General features: G+C 29.0%; 1 protein-coding gene across 1 annotated transcript; it reads left to right on the forward strand.

Annotated features, from left to right (window-relative positions):
* The first annotated feature begins 217 nt into the window (after positions 1-217).
* LOC136079500 (zinc finger BED domain-containing protein 4-like) lies at positions 218-1,460 on the forward strand. Its single transcript, XM_065795238.1, has 2 exons — positions 218-920; positions 1,075-1,460. The coding sequence occupies exons 1-2, from the start codon at positions 218-220 to the stop codon at positions 1,458-1,460; spliced, it is 1,089 nt and encodes a 362-aa protein (XP_065651310.1).
* The last annotated feature ends 21,729 nt before the right edge of the window (positions 1,461-23,189 follow it).

The raw sequence follows: 23,189 nt of genomic DNA on the forward strand, positions 1-23,189 counted from the left end.
GATTTACAACGATTTCAAACAATTATATTCATACCTTAGCAATCTTTTTGTTACATAACTCTAAAATGTAACTAAAGTTATAATAATCTCCTTAATCGCTCGGTAACCTCAGTGAAGTAACATGTGTTACACATTTACTAATAACATAAGATACTAATTTATTAATATTTGTATGCGTACGAGTAAAAAAACTACTTCCTTTTTAGTTTGAATAAACATGTCAAAAACAAATAAATCTGTTATTAAGAAAGGAATAAGAAAACAACGTTTCGTTTGGACATATTTTGAAAAAGACCAAAAGAATCAAACAAAAAGTATATGTTATAAGATTTTACCATACAACAGTTCGACCAGTTCAATACAATCTCATTTATCAATTGATCATTGCATTAATTCGAAAATATCTAAAAAATCAACAATTTTACTCAACGATGACGATATATCCGATATTGAGAGCGGTAATAAAAAAAGTTTTGAAGAGACTGGTCATAAAAAATTAAACAAGTTGTTGATAAACTTTATTGTTGGTACTGATCAGCCGACTTCGTTAGTACGTCATCCAAATTTTGTAAATTTAGTTAGTGAGTTAAACAAAAGCTACAAAATGCCATGCATAAATACGGTGAGCAAAAAATTAATTCCATCAATTACGGACAATCTAAGATCAATTTTAATGCTAGAATTGAAGGGATGTCATTTCATTACAATTACTTGTGACGTTTGGTCATCATTGAGTAAAAACAGCTACCTCGGTGTGGCTTGTCATTTTGTTGACAAAAATATGATTCTGGTTGACCGAAACCTGGATCTTAGGTTTATGTCTGAAGTGAAAACAGCTGAATATTTATTTAATACGTTAAGCGAAATCTTCAGTGAATGGTCTACCAGTAATAAGATTTTTGCACTAGTTACTGACTCAGGTGCAAACATTTTCTCTGCAGTAAAAAATTTGATGATAATGTTCTTTAGATTCCATGTGCTGGTCATCGTTTGAATCTTGTGGTTAACGATCTTTTAAACACGAGAGATATAAAAGTAAAAAAAAATTAAAAAATGGTTTAAAATGTTACGAAGTAAAGGATTACGACGGTAATGGAAAATTAATTAATAAAGAAATTACAGAAAGTGAAGTCAACGAAATTGAAAAAATTAACGAAGGCAAATTGGAAATCGCCAAAGTAATTTCATCCTGTAGGCACATTGTTGGTTCATTTAACCATTCGGAGATGTTACAAAAAAAGTTAAGAGAAGTTCAAGAAACATTTCGATATGAAACTAAAATAAAGTTAGTACAGGATATGGCTATTCGCTGGAATAGCCAATTCGATATGATTGAATCTATATTAACTAATAAAACTGTGTTGGATATGATAAGCATCGAATACCAAAATACAAAAGACTATCTTCCCGCTGCTCATGAATTTATGTGCTGGAGGATTTATATGATTTGTTACACCTAATTAAAGAGCTAACAAAAATTCTTAGCGGAAAGAAATATGTTACAGTAACATTTCTGTTTCCGATATTGTATTCTCTACTAAATGGAATACTTGAATCGCAACCCATTTTTATCGAACTAGTTTAGACTTTTCAAAAGGAATTATTAAGGTCTCTAAAAGGGCGTTTAAATTTTAAAATTTAAAATTTTTGCTAATGATTTTTTCTTAGCAGCTATTTTTTCTTAATTTCAAATTTCGTAAATTTGAGTTAATCAAAAATGATATCGATAGATATGAATGCCTTACAAAGTCAAAAATGTTTATAAAACATTTCATGAAGTGCATCTAAAAGAATCCGAAGAAATCGATATAACAATTGAAACAAATTGTTTAAATAACACTTTAAACTCATCAAACAGCTCAACTGATAATACAATAAAAACATTTCAGCAATCGTCAACGCCACCGTTTACAAATACTACTACTTTCGTTAACAACAAAAGACGAAAGCCAATCAACTTAATTGAACTTGTAACAGATAAATCATGTTGTCATTTAATTGAAAACAATAATAAACTGGAATAACAATAATAAAAAGAAATAAACGATTACAGTCTGCAATACTTTCAGAGCTACGAAAATAGTGCCATCGAATTTTTACATACTAATCAAAAATTGTTCCCGGTTTTGACACAAATTGCACGGGTAATATTTTCAGTTCCAGCGACATCGGTACAATCAGAATGTTTATAAAGTTCAACCGGTTTAATAAATACAGAGCTACGGGACCGGCTGGCGCCGAGCTTATTGAAGCAGTTAGTTTTTATTAAGGAAAACAAATAATGAAAAAGATTTCTTTATCAAATAATGTTAAAAGAGTTCGAATTGAACTGAAATTTGTTTTCACTTATAACTCTTAATAACTTAAAACACTTGTATTCTTTTTTGTTTATCTGATGAGCTTTTTTACAAAAAGCTTAATTAATGACAAGTTGTTTTCTTTCCAGTCCTTATTTTCATTTCCTGTCTGGAAAAAACATCAGTATTCAATCATTGAGCTGCCACCAGGCCAGGTGCTAGTAGGTGTCACGTGGTGGGGTGCAAATAAAATTTTTGCTAAGTAAAAAAAAAGGTCCTTGGTTTTAGAAATTCGACGACTGACTGGTCTGAAAGGTCTACATTTGCCGGCTTATTTAAAAGGGTAAATTTTTCTGACTAAATGCACAAAAAATGCATTGAGGAGGGAAGGAGAGTGAATAACTTTAAATTTAAGTAATCTTTCCCCGTCACTGAATGGTTTAGATTTTGTAACTAAAGAGACTAATTTCATTGCTTGCAACACTAGCATTTACTGTTAAGATAGTGCCTCTTTAACAAATATTGTTGTCCAACGAACTAATTATAAATTTGTTTCTTTGTTTTTTACCCTAATTCGTTAAGAAACTGATTAAGTTTTTTAGATTTTTTGAATCATGGTGCCTCTTTAAACTATATTCTTTGCATACTAAAACAGATTTATTACATACTAAGCATACTGGCACCAAATTATATATATATAATATATATATATATTTATATATATATATATATATATATATATGTATATATATTTATATATATATACACATTTATATATATATATATATATATATATATATTAAAATATATATATATATATATTAAAATATATATATATATATATATATATATATATATATATATACATATATATATATATATATATATATATATATATATATATATATATATATAAATAAAATTATATATATAAATATATATATATATATATATATATATATATATATATATATATATATATATATATATATATACTTATATATATATGTTTGTATACATATATTTATATACATATATTTATTTACATATATTTATATATATATATATTTATATAAAAATTTATATATATATATAATAAAAGGTCTACCTGCTGAAACACCCTGTGATACATTATTTAGGCGCCCGGTTATTTTAATATTATTATGCAAATAAAATATAATGTATTAAAATTACTTTTTGGAATAAATTTAACTTTCCAAAATTCTTTTTTTTTCTTCCTGAAATTAAATAAACTTTTCGAAATCTAATTTTATTTTCGAAATTAATTTAGGTTATCAAATATTGTTTTGTTTTTTTCGAAATTAATTGCACATTTCGAAATTATTATTTTTTTTCGAAATTAAATTCACTTTTTGAAATCCACTTTTTTTTTTCGAAGTTAATTTCACTTTTCGAAATTCTGTTTTTTCTTTCGAAATTAATTTCACTTTTCGAAGTTCAATTTTTAATTTCGAAATTAATTTTACATTTCGAAATTCCTTTTTTATTTCCGAAATTAATTTGGCTAGTTCGATTATTTTCATAAGTTTTTATAGATTTCGAAAAAAAAAGTATTTCGGTACCGTTTTAATCGAAAATTTTCTAAACTTGCAGTTTCGATATAAATGTAAAACTAAAATTTGGATGTGCGAACTAAGGGTAACAACACTTCAAAAATTTGGATATTCACAACAATACCTTGGGTGCGTTTATTTATTTATTTATTTCAAACTTTCAGTAAGGGTAGTTTGATAAACGTTTTAAAAGACCCTTTGATTTTAAGAGTGACAAATGATTATTATAGAAGCTGTGGTTCAAAGATAAACAAGGATTTACAATTTAAAATTAAACTATTTTTTATTTATATAAAAAAATATTAAGTATATGAAATATGCGTCGACCTTTTTTATAAATAAATACCACATTTCATTTGGTTCACAAATAGTGAAGCAGCCTGGTTTTGCCTCTACTTTTCCTCAAATAAAAAATATCATTAAGGCAACCATAATGACGTTATAATAATTTTAATTTATTTATATTAAGGTGTTATTATTATATTATTAATGCAACATAACATCTATTTATATAAAATAATAGAAATATTATTTGTGAAGTTACTAAATAAATTTTTATATTAACAAAAAAAACAAAAAAAGCTATATCTTTATAAATATTCTATTTCACAATTTTTTGTTAAGTGGTACATATTTTATTAAATATAACGATCATATTTCATTTAGTTGTTTTAATAGCTTTGAAAATTTAGTTTTATTTGGTCAAGATCGAATCTGACGTTAGGCTCAGCATGTTTCTTTAAATAATTACTCTGACGTAGAATATGTTCAAAAATTTCCTTTGTTTAAAAATAAATAAATATATTAGCAACACATTAACAATGATGTGTCACCAATCACATTGAGAAGCAACCCAATTTCTTCAGAATCAAAACTGCTAAGATCAATGAGGCTTTTAAGTCTCTGGGAGTTTTTGAAGAGTAATTGGTATATAGTTTGCATTAAAAAAGACACTAAAATATGATCCTAAGGCAGGTTTCCTTATTGCAGACTCAGGATACGGGTTGTTACCAGTCATGATTGCAACATTTAATCAGCCACTACACCAGAGAAATATATTTTAATAAAGTTCACCTTCAGTTAGGCAGTGATGTGGAGCAATGGTTTGGTCATCTCAAAAACCATTGGAGGTCAAAAAAGAGGTGGAGCACTTCAGTACTCCTTAAATATTTAAATGAACACTGTTTTCAAGATATTTATGATCAATGAAATTGAAAGTTTTTATGACAATTAATTGTATATTAAACAATTGTCATAATTTACTTGCCCTTTAAAACCTCTTTGTAAGGTTACAAAGGGCAGGTAACTTTGTAATTATGAACCCCTCTTTTCCTCTTCCTACTTAAAGTTAGTTTCCTAATTTTTATAATAATATTTTTCACTAAATAAATATTCAATTCAAAATATCTATTTACTTTTTAAAAAAAGTTTTATAAAAATATGAAGTCATTTTATTAGGCTGTAAAAAATAATAATTAATAATAATCCCAAAAATAAATATGTTAGAAATTATATGAATTCAATCATTAAATTATATGAATTCAATATTAGAAAAGTTTGTTTTATAAAGTTACGAAAACTTGGTTTATTAAAAAAAAAAATCAACTCCGTTTTTTATTTTTATTTGCGAAAGTTTTTGCGTAAGGGGTCGTCCATAAAGTACGTAGGCTTTTTTTTGTCGACCCCCCCCCCCCGCGCATTTTGCAATACGCTTTTTTGAGTACCCTTCGCCTCCCTCAAAGTATCTACGCTATTAACTTATTTATCTAACATTTTATGATATTTTTTTAAATTAAGAGTCTCGATTCATATATAATCAACCTACTGCCCTCCCATCTCATTTTCGCCATCTGCAGACCCCCTCTTCCTCTCCGAGCGTACGTACTTTATGGACGATCCCTAAGTTCAACACAACTTGTGTGCAACCCTAAATTTACGCAAATGCTGCGAAAAATTGGTAAATATCAAATGGTAGGAAAACAACCCAGCCGGCATCTCTACGTTGTTTCAACGATGAAATTTGATTAAAGCGTTGTTTCAACGTTGTTCAACTGTCTCAACGTTAAGACAACGTTACGATTTAAATGTTGTTTATTTAACGTTGTTTCAACGTTGACAAAAAAAACTATAATTATAAAAAACCATCCATTGAATTAGTGCTTAAAGTAAAAATAGTTAAAGCGAAAAAGTAATAAAGCAATATTTTAGTATAATGTGCAAAACAGAGAGTGTTTATGTGTGAAATTTTGAATTTTGAATTTTCGAAAACGTTTTATTTAGTATTCAAATTTCTACTTGTTCTTACAAAAGAAATTAATGGCTTATTTAAGAAACTGGCGGAAATGCCACTCTAATGATCTAGCTCTGGCAGAATCATCTTCTAGTAGTAAAGAAGAGAAAGTGGAAAAAAATAATGACAATTCAAAGTTTACACAAAATATTAGTTGAGTAGAAGAAGAAAAAAATTCGGAAAGCGATTATGAAAGTGAAGAATTTCTTTATGATTATTTGTCTCAGTGACAATGATACTGCGTTTTTCTCGGAAGAAATTGAAAAAGACGATGTTTCTTTTAATCATAAACTGGCGAAATGGCAGTAGAGCACTGCTGTTCACGTGAATAAGTAAACGAGCTGTTAGCTATACTGATAGCAGAAGCCTTATGCTATCTGCAGAAGCAGCTTTTTGTATACCAGTCTCAAGACCAAAATAACAGTATTGACCACCACACTTGCTTTCGACAGTAACTGATTTTGGAGCCTGAAGCAAAGTTCTTTTATCTTTCAGTGAGGATAAGAAAAAAGGAAACAAAGTACTAAAATTAGATAACGTTGATAAGTTCTCAATGGCTGAAGGCAGTATGTTAGTAATTATTTTTTAGTGAATTTTTGTTTAATTGTATTAAGTTTGTAAAAATATTCAACAAAAGTTGTTTTGTGAAACTATTTTAAATTATAGAGAATTCAAAAGAGAGTGTTATATTTTCTTACTGATATAAGAAATCCCAAAACACAGTGACAAAGCCTGATTATAATTGTGAATTTATAAGCCAAATAAGTTTTATTTTGTCGGTAGCTAAATTTGTTGAAGTGGACAAGATATTAAATGACCAAAAAAATACAATCATCAGGTGTGAGTTATAATAAGTACTTTATTAAATAGTTATATCATTTAGTTTCAGAACTTTTTTTAATTTTATGTCAACAGCTTTATGTCAAAACTTATAAAAACTTAAAACTGTATATATTAGAACAATGGCTTCTTATTTGGTAGTATGATTTCAATGGTTTAAGGGCAATTAATGTTAAATGTCTACAGTTTCATTTTCATTAATATGATTATAATTCATTATGAGCGAGGTTAGGCAATTTTTCCAACGAGATGCTATTCCTGGTGTTAACTTGTTAATCAGATTAGGACTGATTATTTTTTTCTTGTTATACTAACAGAAGTTCACTAGAGTATATGGTGCTATGAAAAGAATGCCTTTATAAGATATATAAAACTTTTTTATTTTTATTTACAGCTTCTTCTATTGAATACGATGAAGCGACTAAACTTTAAATGATGGCATTTTGTCTGACTTCTTAAAATACGCTCCATTTCAAAAAGGTGGCAGAAAAGAAAGGAAACTAGATTGATTGTTATAAATATTTATATATATTTCAAAAAAGAAGTATTTTCTTGTTGTCTACTAGTATTTTGTTTTCAGTGTTAATTCAACATTACCAAAAAAAAATTTCAGTTATGAAAAAATGTTGGATTGAGTTGATGTTTTTAGTAAAGTAAGAAAAGCTTAACTGATATAATATTTTTATTTTTAATAAAAACAAAAATACTAATGATGTGGTATTAAAAATTGGTATTAATGTTAATGTTTATTAGATGAAGATGTGTAAAAAAAAAGTTACAAGTTATTATTTGGTCTTCAAAATTGTTTGAATGATAATTTATTATTTATTGAGATGTTTTCTTTTTTAATTTTTGTTGCTTTTATATTTTCAATCAAACTAAGTAATTGTTGTGTGATATTTTATAATAAACTTTATGTTATATTTTGTATTAATAATGAATATTATCTATTTTTGTTCAATATTCCATATTACTCTTATGTAGTTTATTATGTTTTAGCAACCTGGGATTCTTTCATTATTTTCCTTTGATGCCTTGAGTTATTTAAATTATATATATTCAGAACTATGCAGATTAATAGATTAATAAATATATTCATAAAAATGAATTTAAAATATAATAAATTTATAAAATAAAGAAAATCTTATCTTTGCTAATAATGTCTACTAATATTATTGTTTAGCAAGTATCGTGGTTATAAAATGTCAAGATTTAGCTCGTTTAACTAGGCCTGTTAGTACACTTATATTATGGTTTCTTCGTTTTGTTATTAGTTTATATAATATTTTCAAAATAATGTATGTGGAAAGGAGCTGTTTGGAATGAAGATTTACAAGGAGAAGAAGGCGTAATTCCATCTAATTGGATTTGTAATAAAACTGTTTACTGGCCTCCAGGTACCAAAGCAATGACTGCACTAAAATGCTGAGAGAAATTGGCTTAATTTTCCACAAATCAAAACTAAATTCTCTTCAGGTATTACATCTATATATTACAATTATTATTTTTTAAATGATTTTGTTAGCAAGAGTTATTTTGTTGATACAAAATATATAACTATTCATATAACTATTTCAATTCCACAGAAAGCAAACAGAATTGTGGTTATAACCCTCTCTCTACTCTATAACTCCGAAACACGAACCTTGACGAACAAGGCCGCTGCGCGGAGAAACAAGTTGAGCGCGGTACTACCAGGGACGTGGTGAGAATCAAACTCGGAACCTCTCGCTTATGAAGCGAGCGCTCTACCACTGCACCACTACCGCGTATATTATATATATATATATATATATATATATATATATATATATATATATATATATATATATATATATATATATATATATACCACTACCACATATACATATATATATATATATATATACATATATATATACCACTACCACATATATATATATATATATATATATATATATGTATATATATATATATATATATATATATATATATATATATATATATATATATATAATATATATATATATATATATATATATATATATATATATATATATATATATATATATACCACTACCACATATATATATATATAAACTTTTAAATGTATTCTACAAAATAGAGTGCTCAATGTTCTTAAAAGAACAGAGCAGTTATATATTAGTAGAAAATCACTTAACAAAATTTTTTTTTTATTTTACATTTTGTTTCATAAATAAAGACTCATCAGAAATGCTTTTACACTGTGTTTTATCAATAAAGACTCATCATTTCTGATGAGTCTTTATTGATGAAACTCAGTGTAAAATGAAAAAAATTTTGTTAAGTGATTTTCTACTAATATATATATACATATATATATATATATATATATATATATATATATATATATATATATATATATATATATATATATATATATATATATATATATATATATATATATATATATATATATATATATATATATATATATATATATATATATATATATATATATATATATATATATATATATATATATATATATATATTCCCCTGAAAGTGCAAGGGATTATTAAAAATTGCTTTAGCAAATGCATGCTATTGCATTATTGACCTCTGTCCAAGCCCCATAAGTGTAAAAACATGGGCGTTAAACTTAAATTAAAACAAAATAAATCCTCTATATTTGGTGCAAAATCTCCTCTAAAATCCTATTTTTCTTATGAAAATTTTATGTGGCCACCCCGATAATTACTTTTCAATATTAGAAAAATTTAATATTTTGATTATTAATTTTATTTGAAAAAAGGTTTCATTTAAATTAAATATTTGAAAAAATTATTAATAATCATCTAACAGCAGGGCCGTCCTGAACGGGGGGTGTAGGGGGTGTCCCACCACCCCAAAAGCTGTCATATAAGCATTTAAGTTGACACATTTAGCAAGTTTTGAACAAAAGTTGGCTAATTGCAAATATTGAGGACCTTTTTTGTGTGTGTGTGTGTCTCTAGTTGGCAAAAAATACATACGATCCCCCCCCTTCCCCATGAGAGACCACTTTGGGACAGCCCTGTCTAACAGTTAAATTACCTTTTAAAAATTCAGAGTTTTTTCGAACAAACTTTATGGCCTCCACGGATATGAAGGGCAAAGGTGGAAAAATATACTTAAAAACACTAATTTATATGACTTTGTAAATGGAATACCTTTATAAGTTGTAACACCTTTCCATTCATTATATTTTTTTCAAGTTTGCCTTTTTTTATTTATTTTATTTATATATTTTTATGTATTTTTTTTATTTCAGCTTCTTCTATTGTATTCAATGGAGCAAAAGAAACCTCGGTAATGGAATATTGTTTTTGTTTAGATTATTCACCTACCCAAGACCCGAGGGGGGCCACTACACCACTACCGCAGTTACGAAAGTTTGGTGAATACGCAAGCTGATATTTAAATACCTTGATTTTCTTTTAATTTTTTAGTTGTTTAGGTGCTCCAAGAAGTCTTTGCGGTCTTATCACAGTGCACTACGGGAAAGGAATTAACCAGGAAGTTCACGGCTCCTTCCTTACCATTAATGCATATATACCTTCCTTACCAATAATGCAATAAGGCATTATTGGTAAGGAAGAACATATAAGGTTCTAGAGATAAAACTCTAACCACTAGACTACGGCAGCTATATGAAATGGTTGAGCAATTTCATTTTGGATTTAGACATTTACAACAAAATGTTTATTTCCTGTCTCCATTTAATAAGTCTATATTGACCATTTTTACAATCTTTAACAGCACAATGAGTAGACATTTATATATTTTTTGACCTTCTCGCAGTAACTCAAGTCAAATTATATAAATAAATGTTTGTTTACCTCCGCTAGGTTTGCGCATGTCATTAAACATGCGTGCGCAGCGCTTAAACTCAAATCAGAGAATCGTGTATTGAAAAAAAAATTGCATCAGCTAAAACAAGTCATCCAAAAAAATTGATCAAAACAGGTTAAAGCGCATTGATTTTTAACCAATCAACGCGTAAGCTGCAATAGCTAAATAGAAAAAGCTAAGTATCAAATTTTAATTATTCTTTTATAAATAATAGAATAAAGATTTCTCCAGAGTTAAATTGAGAAACTTTATTCTATGACTTAGGTAAAATTACATTAAAAATAATAAAGACAAATTGTTTAAAAAAGACTCTAAATTTGTCCCTTTTTTTTCTTCTTAGTGCAAAGGATTGGTTTTTATCATTGCTCAGACAAGGCATTAATTAGTGGAAAGGTTTTTTCAGTTAGCTCTACTGGAATGTCTCATAGAGACTCTTGAAATGATTTAAACATGACCATTGTTGAAAATGTAAAAGGAAAACTTATAAAAAACTCATTAAGTTAAGATTTCATTGAGACGGACTATAAATGGGATTTTCTAGTAGTTTTAATACTAATGATCGTTGATGTGTAGGTAGTTGTTTTTTTTGTAAAACTAATGAATTTATAATTTAGTGTTTTTGTTTTAAAATTTTGTTATAAAACTTATGAAGGGGAGATGGGGGCGCATTGATCGCCGAAGCAGTGTTTTGAAAATTGCGCAGAACCTGAAAGAGATGTAAAAACTTATTAACTACGAAACACATGTAGAACTATCTGGCTTTTGGAATATATAAATATTTTGATTTAAAAAAATGATAAACATGAATAATTTTAACTTTTAAACAACCCTCTCAAAAGATCAATGAACCCCAAACTATGGGGTACTATGATCTCCGACTTGGGGCACATTGATCTTATATGCGTAATATTATCTAAACGTTTAACACTTCTATAACTAAATCTTGTAAATAATTTAGTCAAAGGGTAATATTGTATAACATATAATACATCTAAATTTTTTAATTATTTTTTAAATATAGCAGTTAAACCCACTAGTCTAATTTTTAATTAAAAAATGTATAAATCACAGCAGCTATAAGCTACCCGCTTTATATACGTTTAAAACTTTACAACAACTTGAAATTTATAAGAACTGAAATATAAAGACTGAAATAAGAATACAACTTTTAAGTTTACAAAACTTTTTAAAAGTACAATATTTTGATTAAGAATATTTCATCATTTGTGAAAGTCAAGTTGTGAAGCAGCTTTTGGTTTACATTGTTTTTTATTCCTAAGCAAGTAATTCTTAGTTTCTTTCTTATCTTTTGTGGAGACTTTTTGTTGATTTTTGGTTTGCTTCAAAATTTTCTTTTCTTTTGACAAACGAATTTCATTTCTGACAGGAGTATCAGTCAAGATCCTTGTTTTTAACTGCCTACTTTTAACATTTTTTTTTCTGGCAGATGCTTTTGGGTAAGGTTTTAAAACCTCAGGTGAGATTATAGAAGCAACACTTGTTGACACTTTGTTTAAAATACTTGTTTCAATATTTACTATAGTTATTTCAGACTCTATGTGATTAACATGTCCTGGTATCATTTCAGATTCCATGTTGTTGACAGGAGTGATAGTAACTGTATCTGGAGCAGCTCTATCTGTAACTGATGATGGTAAATATTCGTCATCTTTGAAAATTTCAGAATTGAATGGCTCAATGCCAGCTACTCTAAATCCTGTCTGTATATTAGATGGTGAGAAAGCTTTTGTATACGGTTCTCGAACTATTGAAACAATATCATAAATGGTCATCGGTCTTGGGTTTGAAACCATCCAATTATCACATGCAGAATTGTATAACCTTTTCAATGGTCCAAAAACAGTTCTATCTAATGGCTGCAATTTATGGCTGCAATGGGGAGGAAAACTTATCATTGTAATTCCGTGTTGAATTGCAAGCTCCAAGCCTTTAACAGAAATATGACTTTCATGACTGTCGAGAAGTAACAAAACTGGAGATTCCTGAGAACAGTTTGAATATTTAACAAAATGTTTAATCCATTCTATGAAAATTTCTGAGTTCATCCAACCAGAAGGATTTGCAAATCCCACACATCCAGGAGGTCCTTCCTTAATCATGTAATCATGAAACTTTACCCTAGGAAAAATAAATAATGGAGGAATGGAATTTCCAATAGCATTAGAGGCACAACATGCAGTTACCAATGTTCCTCGTTCTGCAGATGTGATTCTTCCAACTTGTTTGCTTCCTCTACCAGCTAAAACCTTTACCGGCTTTTGAACGGTTGTTAAACCAGTTTCATCAACATTATATATACAGTTAGGATTATATTTATATCGATTTCTTACCGTTTTAAGATTTTGAAAAAACTCTCTTACAGTGTGTTTGTTAAAAGCTGTTGATCGAGCAAAGCTCGTTGCTTCAGGTGTTCGTAGAGACAACTCTGGTTGTCTTTTCATAAAACCTTGCAACCAATCAATGCCTGCAATTTTATTTTTGATCCATTATGATGGGCATATCTTATTGTTTTTTAAAGCAAATTCATATGCCAATAATCGCGTTGACCTAGTTGAAAGGCCATAGTTCATTTTTGATGCAATTAGTAAATAACTTGATAAACTTTTTTCATCTTCTGCTGTAAAAACTTGTCTATTGTTGTAGTTAGGCTTGAAAGCTTCATTTGGATTAAGCCTCTTTTTACGACAATATCTTTTTAAAGTCATTCTATCTATGTTAAACTGACGTGCTACAACATTCAGTTGTGTTCCTTCTAAAACTTTATTAACAGCTACTTTCATTGTTTCACTTGGTATAGCAACTTTATTTGTTTTTTTAATTCTATTTCTAACCATTTTAAGATCTGTAAAAAAATATATCAATAAAAACGTATGTTTTTTATAAATGCTAATATTTAACATAATAATATTATGTTAAATATTTTTTAATTATTATGTTAAATATTATTCTTTTGATATTATAAAATAATAGTATTATTACTACTAGCTTACAACATAAGTAGATTTAAAAAATGAAATGCTAAAAGCTATTGTTTGTTTATATATAGTTTTTTTTTAAAATTATAAATACAATTCCATTCGTTTAACTGTATTGCTTATAAACAAAAACATGGGGCACTTCGTCTTCTATGGGGCACTTTGATCCTCCGATCAATGGGCCCCGCATAGTAAAAGATCAATGTACCCCAATAGGTCAATGCATAGTCAAAGATCAATGTACCCCAAAGATCAATGTACCCCAATATTGATAGCAATATCTACTGTATAAATTGCAGCCAAATAAAAATTATATATTATATTATACACCTAACACTTACAAATTTAAAATAAAATTGTTGTTAACCCATACAGACATCTAAATAAATATATATTTGAATTATAGTACGATTTAAAAAAATCACTTTTTATGACGAAAAACAATAATTTCTTTATTTTTTTTGACGCTGATAACCTTATGAAAAAATATTACGAATAATCAATTAGGGAAGCATAATGGTTAATTAAATTGCAACCTCACTTCTAGTGAGGCAAAAATGAACGAGTAAAAGCCAAAAGATCATACTGCCCCGGCGATCAATGCGCCCCCATCTCCCCTATCTATAAATTTATAAATTGCGCAAAAAAATCATTGTTATTAATAACTAATAGGAAATCCCGTATATATTCCATATATTATAACAAAATACCGGGTGAGTATCCTAATGCCTGTTCTCATCGTGCATTCTTCTTTGTTGCATTCTTTGAAAATAGGTAGTTCAAAAAATGAGTTCAGAAAAACCGGCAAAAGATTTCAAATATTGCAACAAAGAAAGATCTTAAAATTATTTAGTTTAATGCTATTTGAATTAATAATATTAGTTTATATTATATTACAATACTTAAATAAAATAAACAATTAGAATATAATATTATCTGGATTATTAAAAGAAAATGATAAACAAAGTCTCTAAACTTATTTTATTTATTACAAAAACTTCGATTAGTTTTTTTTTTTTTTTTTTTAACATCTGCGCTTCCAACAAGGCTGCAAGCAACCACCAATTAGAGTTTGAAGTTACTGGAAGAGAAAAGACGAAGATTGTAAAGCAAGATAACGATTGACAGGCAACTTAAAAGTTTGCAAATTATATGAATCCGGAAAGCAAATAAAGAAAGCGAATTCCAAGGAACTGGTGTTCGAGGAAAAAAACTAGACGAATAAGAGTTTTTGGAGTGCTTAGGAACAGTCACAGAAAAAGAATGAGACTTAATTAAATGGCGAGGAACACGAGAATGAATTTAAGTAGATGGCATAAGAGACGCTAGCTCTTTAGAGCAGTGCCTATTATAGTATTTGTAGAAAAGAGAAAGAGAAGCAACATTACGACGATGTGATAATTGGAGGTTAGCTGCAAGAGCAGGTCCAACTATGTTTACAATGCGTTTTTGCACTTTGTCTAAAAGAGAAAAGGCATCATTAGAAAAACCACCTCAGATTTGGCAACAGTATTCCATAAAAGGCCGGAGTTGAGATTTATAGAGATAGAATATAGAATCAGAAGTAAAAAAGTGTCGAGCTCGATAAAGAGATGCAACTTTAGCTGATGCTATTTTTGCAACAGATATAATATATGGTTTCCAAGAAAGGTCGGAAGTAAGAGTTAATCCTAGAAGATGAAGAGTGGATGACTCATCGAGTACATTACCGTTCATAAATATAGGATGATCTAAAATATTACGATAATGATTGGCTGAAAATGTTTTCATTGAATTAAAGTTCATCAGCCACTGTGAGCCCCATGCTGTAGCAAAAGTGAGATCCTTTTTATGCTCAGATGCCCCATCCAAGCAATGAGAGAGTTTTGACTTCTTATCTTGACAAGAAAAAATGGTAGTATCATCAGCGAACAATGCCATCTTAGATATGAGAATATCTGGATTACCACCTTAGATGGAGAAGATTGTTAATGTAAATTATAAAGAGTATAAGGCCAAGGATTGAACCTTAAGGAACCCCTGAAGATACAGAATCAGAAAAAGAGTGCTGTCCATTGAGGATAAATTTTATACTACTATTGGAAAGAAAGGATTCAATAATCTTAAAGTTGTTACCAGATACACCATAAAAAGGAAGCTTATGGAGAAGACCAGCATGCCAAACTTTATCAAAAGCTTTAGAAATGTCAAGAGCGATAGCCTTAACCTCTCCACCTTTATCTAATGCACAATAAAGCCTATCAGTTATTACTGTAAGCAAATCAGCTGAAGAACGAGAAGATCAAAACATTATTGATGGTCAGAAAGTAAGTTATTAGATTCAAGATGAGAAATTAAGTGTTTGTTAATTAAAGATTCAAAAACCTTATTATAGGAAGAAGACTAATGGAACGATAGTTAGACAAATCAGATTGCCCTCCAGAATTTTTGAAGATAGGTGTAACAGATGCTGCTTTCCAGCAGTCTGGAAAACAAGACTCTGATAAGCACTTGTTGAATAGTTTCAAGAGTATAGACGACAACTCCGGAGAACACTTCTGCAAGACAATAACAGGTATGTTGTCCGGGCCACAAGCTGTAAAAGAGTCTAAGCAGACAATTACTTTAGATACAAAATCTGCAGTGATACGAATGTCAAGCAATAGATCAACTTGTTTGTTGACAATATCAGGTAGAACGAAACTAGTGGAATCAAGAGATGATATTGATGAAAAGTTTTTAGCAAACAATTCAGCTTTGTCTTTAGGTGAGGTGACAAAGTCTGAACCATACAAGAGACGTGGAATTAAAGATTTACCCTTATTATTGATGTTATTAAAGATTCTCCAGAAGTCACGGGAACCTATTTTTTGAGATGAAATACGAGATTTCATGACCTGAGAATAGCGGGTTTTGGCGTTAGACAAAACCTTTTTACAATTGTTTCTAGCAGTAATAAACAGACGTCTGTTTTCTGGAGAATTGTTTTGCTGATAAAAATGGAAGTAACGGTTTCGATTGGCAATCGCAGCGGCAGTGTGAGGAAAACCATGGAGAAGAGTGAGGCTTGACCAGGAATTATCGAGAGGGAATAAAAGATTCCATGCCAGCCTGAATCCACGAAGTTATGTAAGAAGCACATTTTTCAGCAGGAAGACGAAAGATTTCTACCAAAGGGCCGTTATGAAGAAAATCACGGAAAGAGTCCCAGTCAGCTTGAAGGTAGTTGTAAGAGGTACAATGGTAGGGGATTCAGATAATGAAGAAGAATGGGATAATAGTTTTAGAGAGATCAAACTGTGAACAGAAGCACCGAAGGGTGAATGCGGAAAAACTAAGCACTGACTAGGATCAAAAATAAGACATAAGTTGAGTAGAGAAGGTAAATGATTCGGGTTATCTAAAAAGTGAGTTGGAAAGTTGACTATTTGAGTTAGGGGTTGAGAAAGAAAAAAGTTGCGGGCCTGCAGAATCACTGACACTAGAGCCAAGCCATTCGGTTTGATGAGCATTAAAGTCACCAACAACATCGATATTGGCTGAAGAAAGAGAGAGAGAGTTTGGTCAATTTGATCAGAAACAACATCGAATAGAGTGCAGTCTTGAGATGAAGGAGAGCAATATAGAACAAAGAGAAAGGCGATAGAGTGAAGTGGTGCTAAACGAAAGCACATAAAAGAATAGTCTGTGGATTCAAATCTAGTTTCCCGACAAATGGATGAATTCTTACGAATTTAAATGCCCAGTCCAAGCATGTCACAATTTTAGTCTTTATAAATTAAAAGAAGATAAACATCAGCACAAAGATCACAAGATGAGACAGCTGAACTTAAATTAGTCTCACAAAGAGCATATAGGTCTGGTGAACTTTGCAAGAGATAAGACTCAACAGAAGAAAAGTTACTTCGAAGAGCATGAATATTAGTGAATAATAGGTTTAGAGAACTTTTGAGAACTTTTGAGAACTTGGTGATGACAATAATGTTTATGATGAGTTTTTTGTGTTTTATAGTTTTTGGTACTTTAGTCATTTTAACTTGACTCAAAGCATAGATAGTATTCAGTACACTGTTTAATAGCCCAAGCAATTATCTGATTACTGTTAATAAATCTTAAGCCGAAACAAAGGGTTCCAAATGTGACCTTGACAATGCAAACCAAAAGTACAAGCAGAGACACCATCCATGCGCAATATGACACTATTAATACTTTGATGTTTTTCAGCTGTTGATGGAATCAGCCTCTCTGAGAGCTACCACAGAGTTCAGGAAACCTGACTACCAACCGGTCTCAGAACCATAAAACTGAGTTTTAGAGCTGTACCCTCATTAGGAGATAATAAAATGAGTTGCCTAGTCACAAAAACAGAGGCATAAGCAAAACATATGCATTGAGTCAAGAATGTCCAACATTCAACATCCTAAACTGGAATTAATGTTTTTTAAATACATCTGCGCCAAGGCTAATAGATGAAAAGGGTGCGAGGCTGGTCAATAGATAGAATTTGTTTACCTCTTAAGTCTTTGCCTTGGAGGACTTCTACAAGACAGTAGCTGGATGCATTTAACATCTGCCCAAGATGAGTATTTTTATCGAGACACAATCTCTAGTCTTTACTCAACCAAGACCCCCAAGGCAGGGGGTGTTTTAAGTTGGAGTTGGCTGTCAACTTTCATTTTTTTCAACTTCATGGTTGAAACTATGAAGTTGAAATTTGAAGTTGACATTTTCAGCGCTTTTAAAATTTTTTAAATTATTTGCTAAAATGCTTATTTTGTTGCATTTAAAACAAATTTTAGCGGTTTTCCGAGAGGGGTTTTCCACCTTAAAATCAATGATTTGTTTGGTAATGAAATTTATTTAAAGATATAACGACGAGTAAATTTATTTGTTTGACACGCACCATTAATTTTTTGTTTGTTTATTTAATTGTAATGTAAATAATATGAATGAAATTTTAAGTTAAAATTTATTTAACAAAATAAAAGTAAACTCATCTAAATGAACATCCGCTTCCACGAGAGACTTTTTTTGTTGTTGGTATTTATGGTTAAAATGTTGCCAAATGCAGTATTCCTCATATCAAAATTCTATATTTGGTTTATTTTTAGGATACTCTAATACGCAGATATGAATATTGAACTAAATAAAATACTTTGTTTAGGGCTTACAAACTCTCAATTAATGTTGAAAAAATAAATATTTTATTCTTTCATAAAAAAGAGCAAGAAGTTAATCATCCACTTAAGTTGCCTCATTTTATCTTTAATAATAAGTTATTTAAAAAATTAGCCTGTGTAAGATTTTTTAAGTAGTCTTGTTGATGAATATACATTTCTAACTCAAATAAAATAAACCAATTCTAAAATCGTTAGAATTATTAGTATGATGTATAGAGTTCGCTTAATTAAGTCTAAAACTAAAATACTTTGGATCGGTACGTTGCTTTATCAGCTATGCAAATTTATCATGGGAAAAATGGGAAATGGGATATCATGGGAAAAACTAAAACTCAAAAAAATGTATAGCCTACAAAAATTGCAAACATGCTAAAACTTTAGTGAAAGAAATGGAAATGATAGATGTATTTAAAAAAATATCAATAAACATTTGATATTTGTGATCGGATTAGCAATAATCTCTCTTCAACAAACTTTATTAACAAGTTTAAATTAAATATAAATGAGAATGATTATCTTGGAGCAAATATAAGTATCACACATAAATTGCCTCTTCGAAATTTTATAATATACGGAATATAGCATTGCATATTAAGAATATAGGATTGCCTATTGAGACCAGAAAATACGGAATACCTATCAAAAGGAGTTTAAAGGGAAGGCTACGTAATTTACTTCCATAGTTATATAAAACATTAATTTTAATAGTTATATAATATAAACTACGTAGCTATATAAATAAACTTACAGCGACAATGAAAAAATGGTGATAAGATACTAAATATCCTCGCTTCAACCATTTCATGTATATGTACAAAATTTATTGTAAAAATATTATTATTATTATCTATTAAAATATTATTATAAATATACGGCAAACGAAAAAAATAAAAAATAAGTGGAGAAAATATTACTCGAAGAATCATTCGAACGCTTTATAAAAGCTATTTATTACAATTGGCATATCGATGCTAGGGCATTGTTATTTTGTTACATTATTTTTAACGTTTATGTTACATTGTTATGTTACATTGTTATCATAATTATTATTAATTTTTTTTTAGCAATTTAACCTTATAGAATGAAAATTATGATAATATATACTATAATACTAAATACAATGATAATAAATACAATAATACAATAATACATTCAAAATTAAACTATTTGCAAGTTAAAAAAAATAAAATATAAAAAAATAAAAACTGCATTTTGGAGTAATTGTAAACTGCTATTCTTTATATTTTGACAATATTAAATCTCAGTAATAGTATTAAAAACTAAATTTGCAAAAAAATAACACAACATAAAATAAAAACTAAAGATAATTAAAATTAGTAACCTCCCCACCCCCTAGCCCTGGCTGGAGTTTAGGCTCTTCTATTTTCATCTGGTTTCTCAAAAATACTTGGACGTAAAATGTACAATAGACTTTTTTTTTATTATTTAATTGAAAACAAAATGTCGTTTAGTAAGCAATTTGGTTAAATAAATTTTTTTTTAACTGATTACACAGTAATAGAGTTAGTTATTCATTTATATATAATAGCATCAAAATGAATTCAAAAAAGTTTGTTTTTAGATTTAGTTTTTATTGATCTGTCCAATGATTTTGACACCGCAAATCATTACATTCTAATAAAAAAACTGAAAAATTACGGAATAAAAGATACAAACTTACACTAGTATAAAAATTACATGTCGAACAGAAAACTATACGTACAATATGAAAATATAGAAACAACCAAGTTTTTGGAGAAAAAAAAGTTCCTCAGGAATTTATACATGAATATTTATCTTTGACATCAAACTATTAAATCCTATTTTATATGCAGATTATTTCATGCTTTATTATCTGCATAAAAATATTGAAACACATTTTAAAGTGGGGACGAGTGGGAAATCGGCTACCGACTAGTTAGCAATATTGGTAACAATAATCAGCCCTTCGGCCACAAAGATCGCTAGCTGAATAAGCTAGTAAGTAGCTAAATACAAGTCGTAACAATAAAGACTGCAATTTGCCATCAAAGATTGCTAGTTAGAAAAGCTAGCAAAAATTTTTAATACGTTTTTCTATTACTTGTTGTATTATGTTATTCTACTACTATTATGAAATAGTATTACTTTTTTTTTACCGACCAGCTAGAGACACTTCTAACTGAAACCAAAATTATGCAGGGCCCTAAAAGGCAGTGTTTGTCGGAGCCGAAGCTCTGTGTTTGGCTCACTGAAGGAATAATTTATTGCCACTAGGCCAAAGTTGCAACTTAATGGTTTATTTCCATATAACCTCCGGAGTGGGCGGATTGCTTTGAGATTTCCGGACGTTGAAGGAGACAATGAAAAAGCAACTACACCAAGAGCCTTTATCGGCTATTACGGATTTGATCTTATGCTTTCTAACAGCGTTGTAACCAACCAAAAGACAATTACAATCCAAAATATAAATAGATTCTACACTTGGTCCGAACATCTTATTCAGAAACTGCATATTCACAAATGGATATGCTAGAAGAACTGAGACTTCCTAATGTTTATGAACAAAACATCTATAGCACTCCTTCAATTTATCCTTAAATTAAAAAATAAGTTGGAAGTAACTATAAAAAAATTCTATAGTTACATCCAACTTGTTGATCACAAATACGAAACATAATGTTCTATGCAAAACTACTGTATTCCAAAAATGTCTTTAAGACAACCCTAACTTTCAATACGTAGAAGAGAACCACAATTGTTGAACTCATTTCTCACAAATGATATTAAAACGATAAACTCAATTCAATATTTTAAATGCGTTAAACAACAGTTACTTGACCTGAACATTACTAAAACAATCTAATATTCTTAAAATAACAAAAATAAGCAATATAATAAATTTAATTATTGTATAATTAAATAATTTAACAATTAGTATAGTAGGCTATAATGACCTGTTATTATAATCAACAATAGATAACGATTAATTAATAAAAGCTACCAAAGGGATAACAGGATAATTTTGTTTTAGAGTCCTTATCAAAAACAAAGTTTGTCACCTCTAAGTTGAATTAAATATCCTAATAATGCAGTAGTTATTGAGGGTAGGTCTGCGGCATGGTAAGAGCAAGACGTGTTTATCAAAAAAATTTACAATATGGAAGTTACAATGATAAATATTGAAAAACTAATAATCACCAAACTGGAAGAACAAAAAAAAGGTATTCCTAGTGAAACTATCAACCTTTTAAAAAAACAGGTAATTTATTTAGCGATATCATTAGTGCAAATCTAAAAATAATAACAGATCGGCTTGAAAAACTTGAAAACGAGTTCAATAAAAGCAAATCAATTGTTATAACAATTGAAAAAGTCATCATCGATATAAAGGAAAGCATCAACTTTCAGGAAGAAAATTTCTTAAAAAAATATCGGAAACTAACCGTCGGATGACCAGGGAAATTATGTATTAAAAAAAAAAGTATTGACCTTGAAAATCGTTCACGCCGTAATAACCTAAGGATTGATGGGTAACTGAGCTGCCCATGGAATCTTGGAACGACTGTGCAAAGAAAGTTAAAGATCTATTTAGAAACAAACTGGGAATCTCTGAAGACGTGATAATTGAAAGAGCTCACCGCATTGGAAAAAATAAATGAAGATAAATCTCCAAGAGCTATAATTATTAAACTACTAGACTTTCAATATAAAAATAAAATCTTAACGCGATCAAAAAATCTCAAAGGAACCGGAATATTCATTAATGAAGACTACGCGAACGAAACGATGGAAAAATAAGAAAAAAGCTTTGAGAAGATGTTAAAAGATTTCGAAAAGAAGGTAAATTTGCTATTATCAAATAAGATAAAATATTCGTCAGAGATTTTTGTAAATAACTTTAATTTTAACAAAGTACTTAATCGAGATATGTGAATTAGTTCTGCACATTTTTTTATTATGCTTGCACGTTTTAATTTACCGCACCTTACTCAACGACTAACGAAAACGAAAACAAAACAAAAGATTTTGAAACGCTGCGTTGCAACGTTTTCGAAACTACTACTAATATTTTACTAAATGACTTTTAAGACTCAGATGCGCAAGTTTTTCACGGAATTAATTTTGATTCGAAATACTTTGAAACTTTTAAAATTGAACTTGAAGCTTTAATAAATAATTTTACTGCAATACACATA

This window comes from Hydra vulgaris, chromosome 04, assembly GCF_038396675.1.
Source record: "Hydra vulgaris chromosome 04, alternate assembly HydraT2T_AEP".
In the NCBI taxonomy this organism is placed as follows: Eukaryota; Metazoa; Cnidaria; class Hydrozoa; order Anthoathecata; family Hydridae; genus Hydra; species Hydra vulgaris.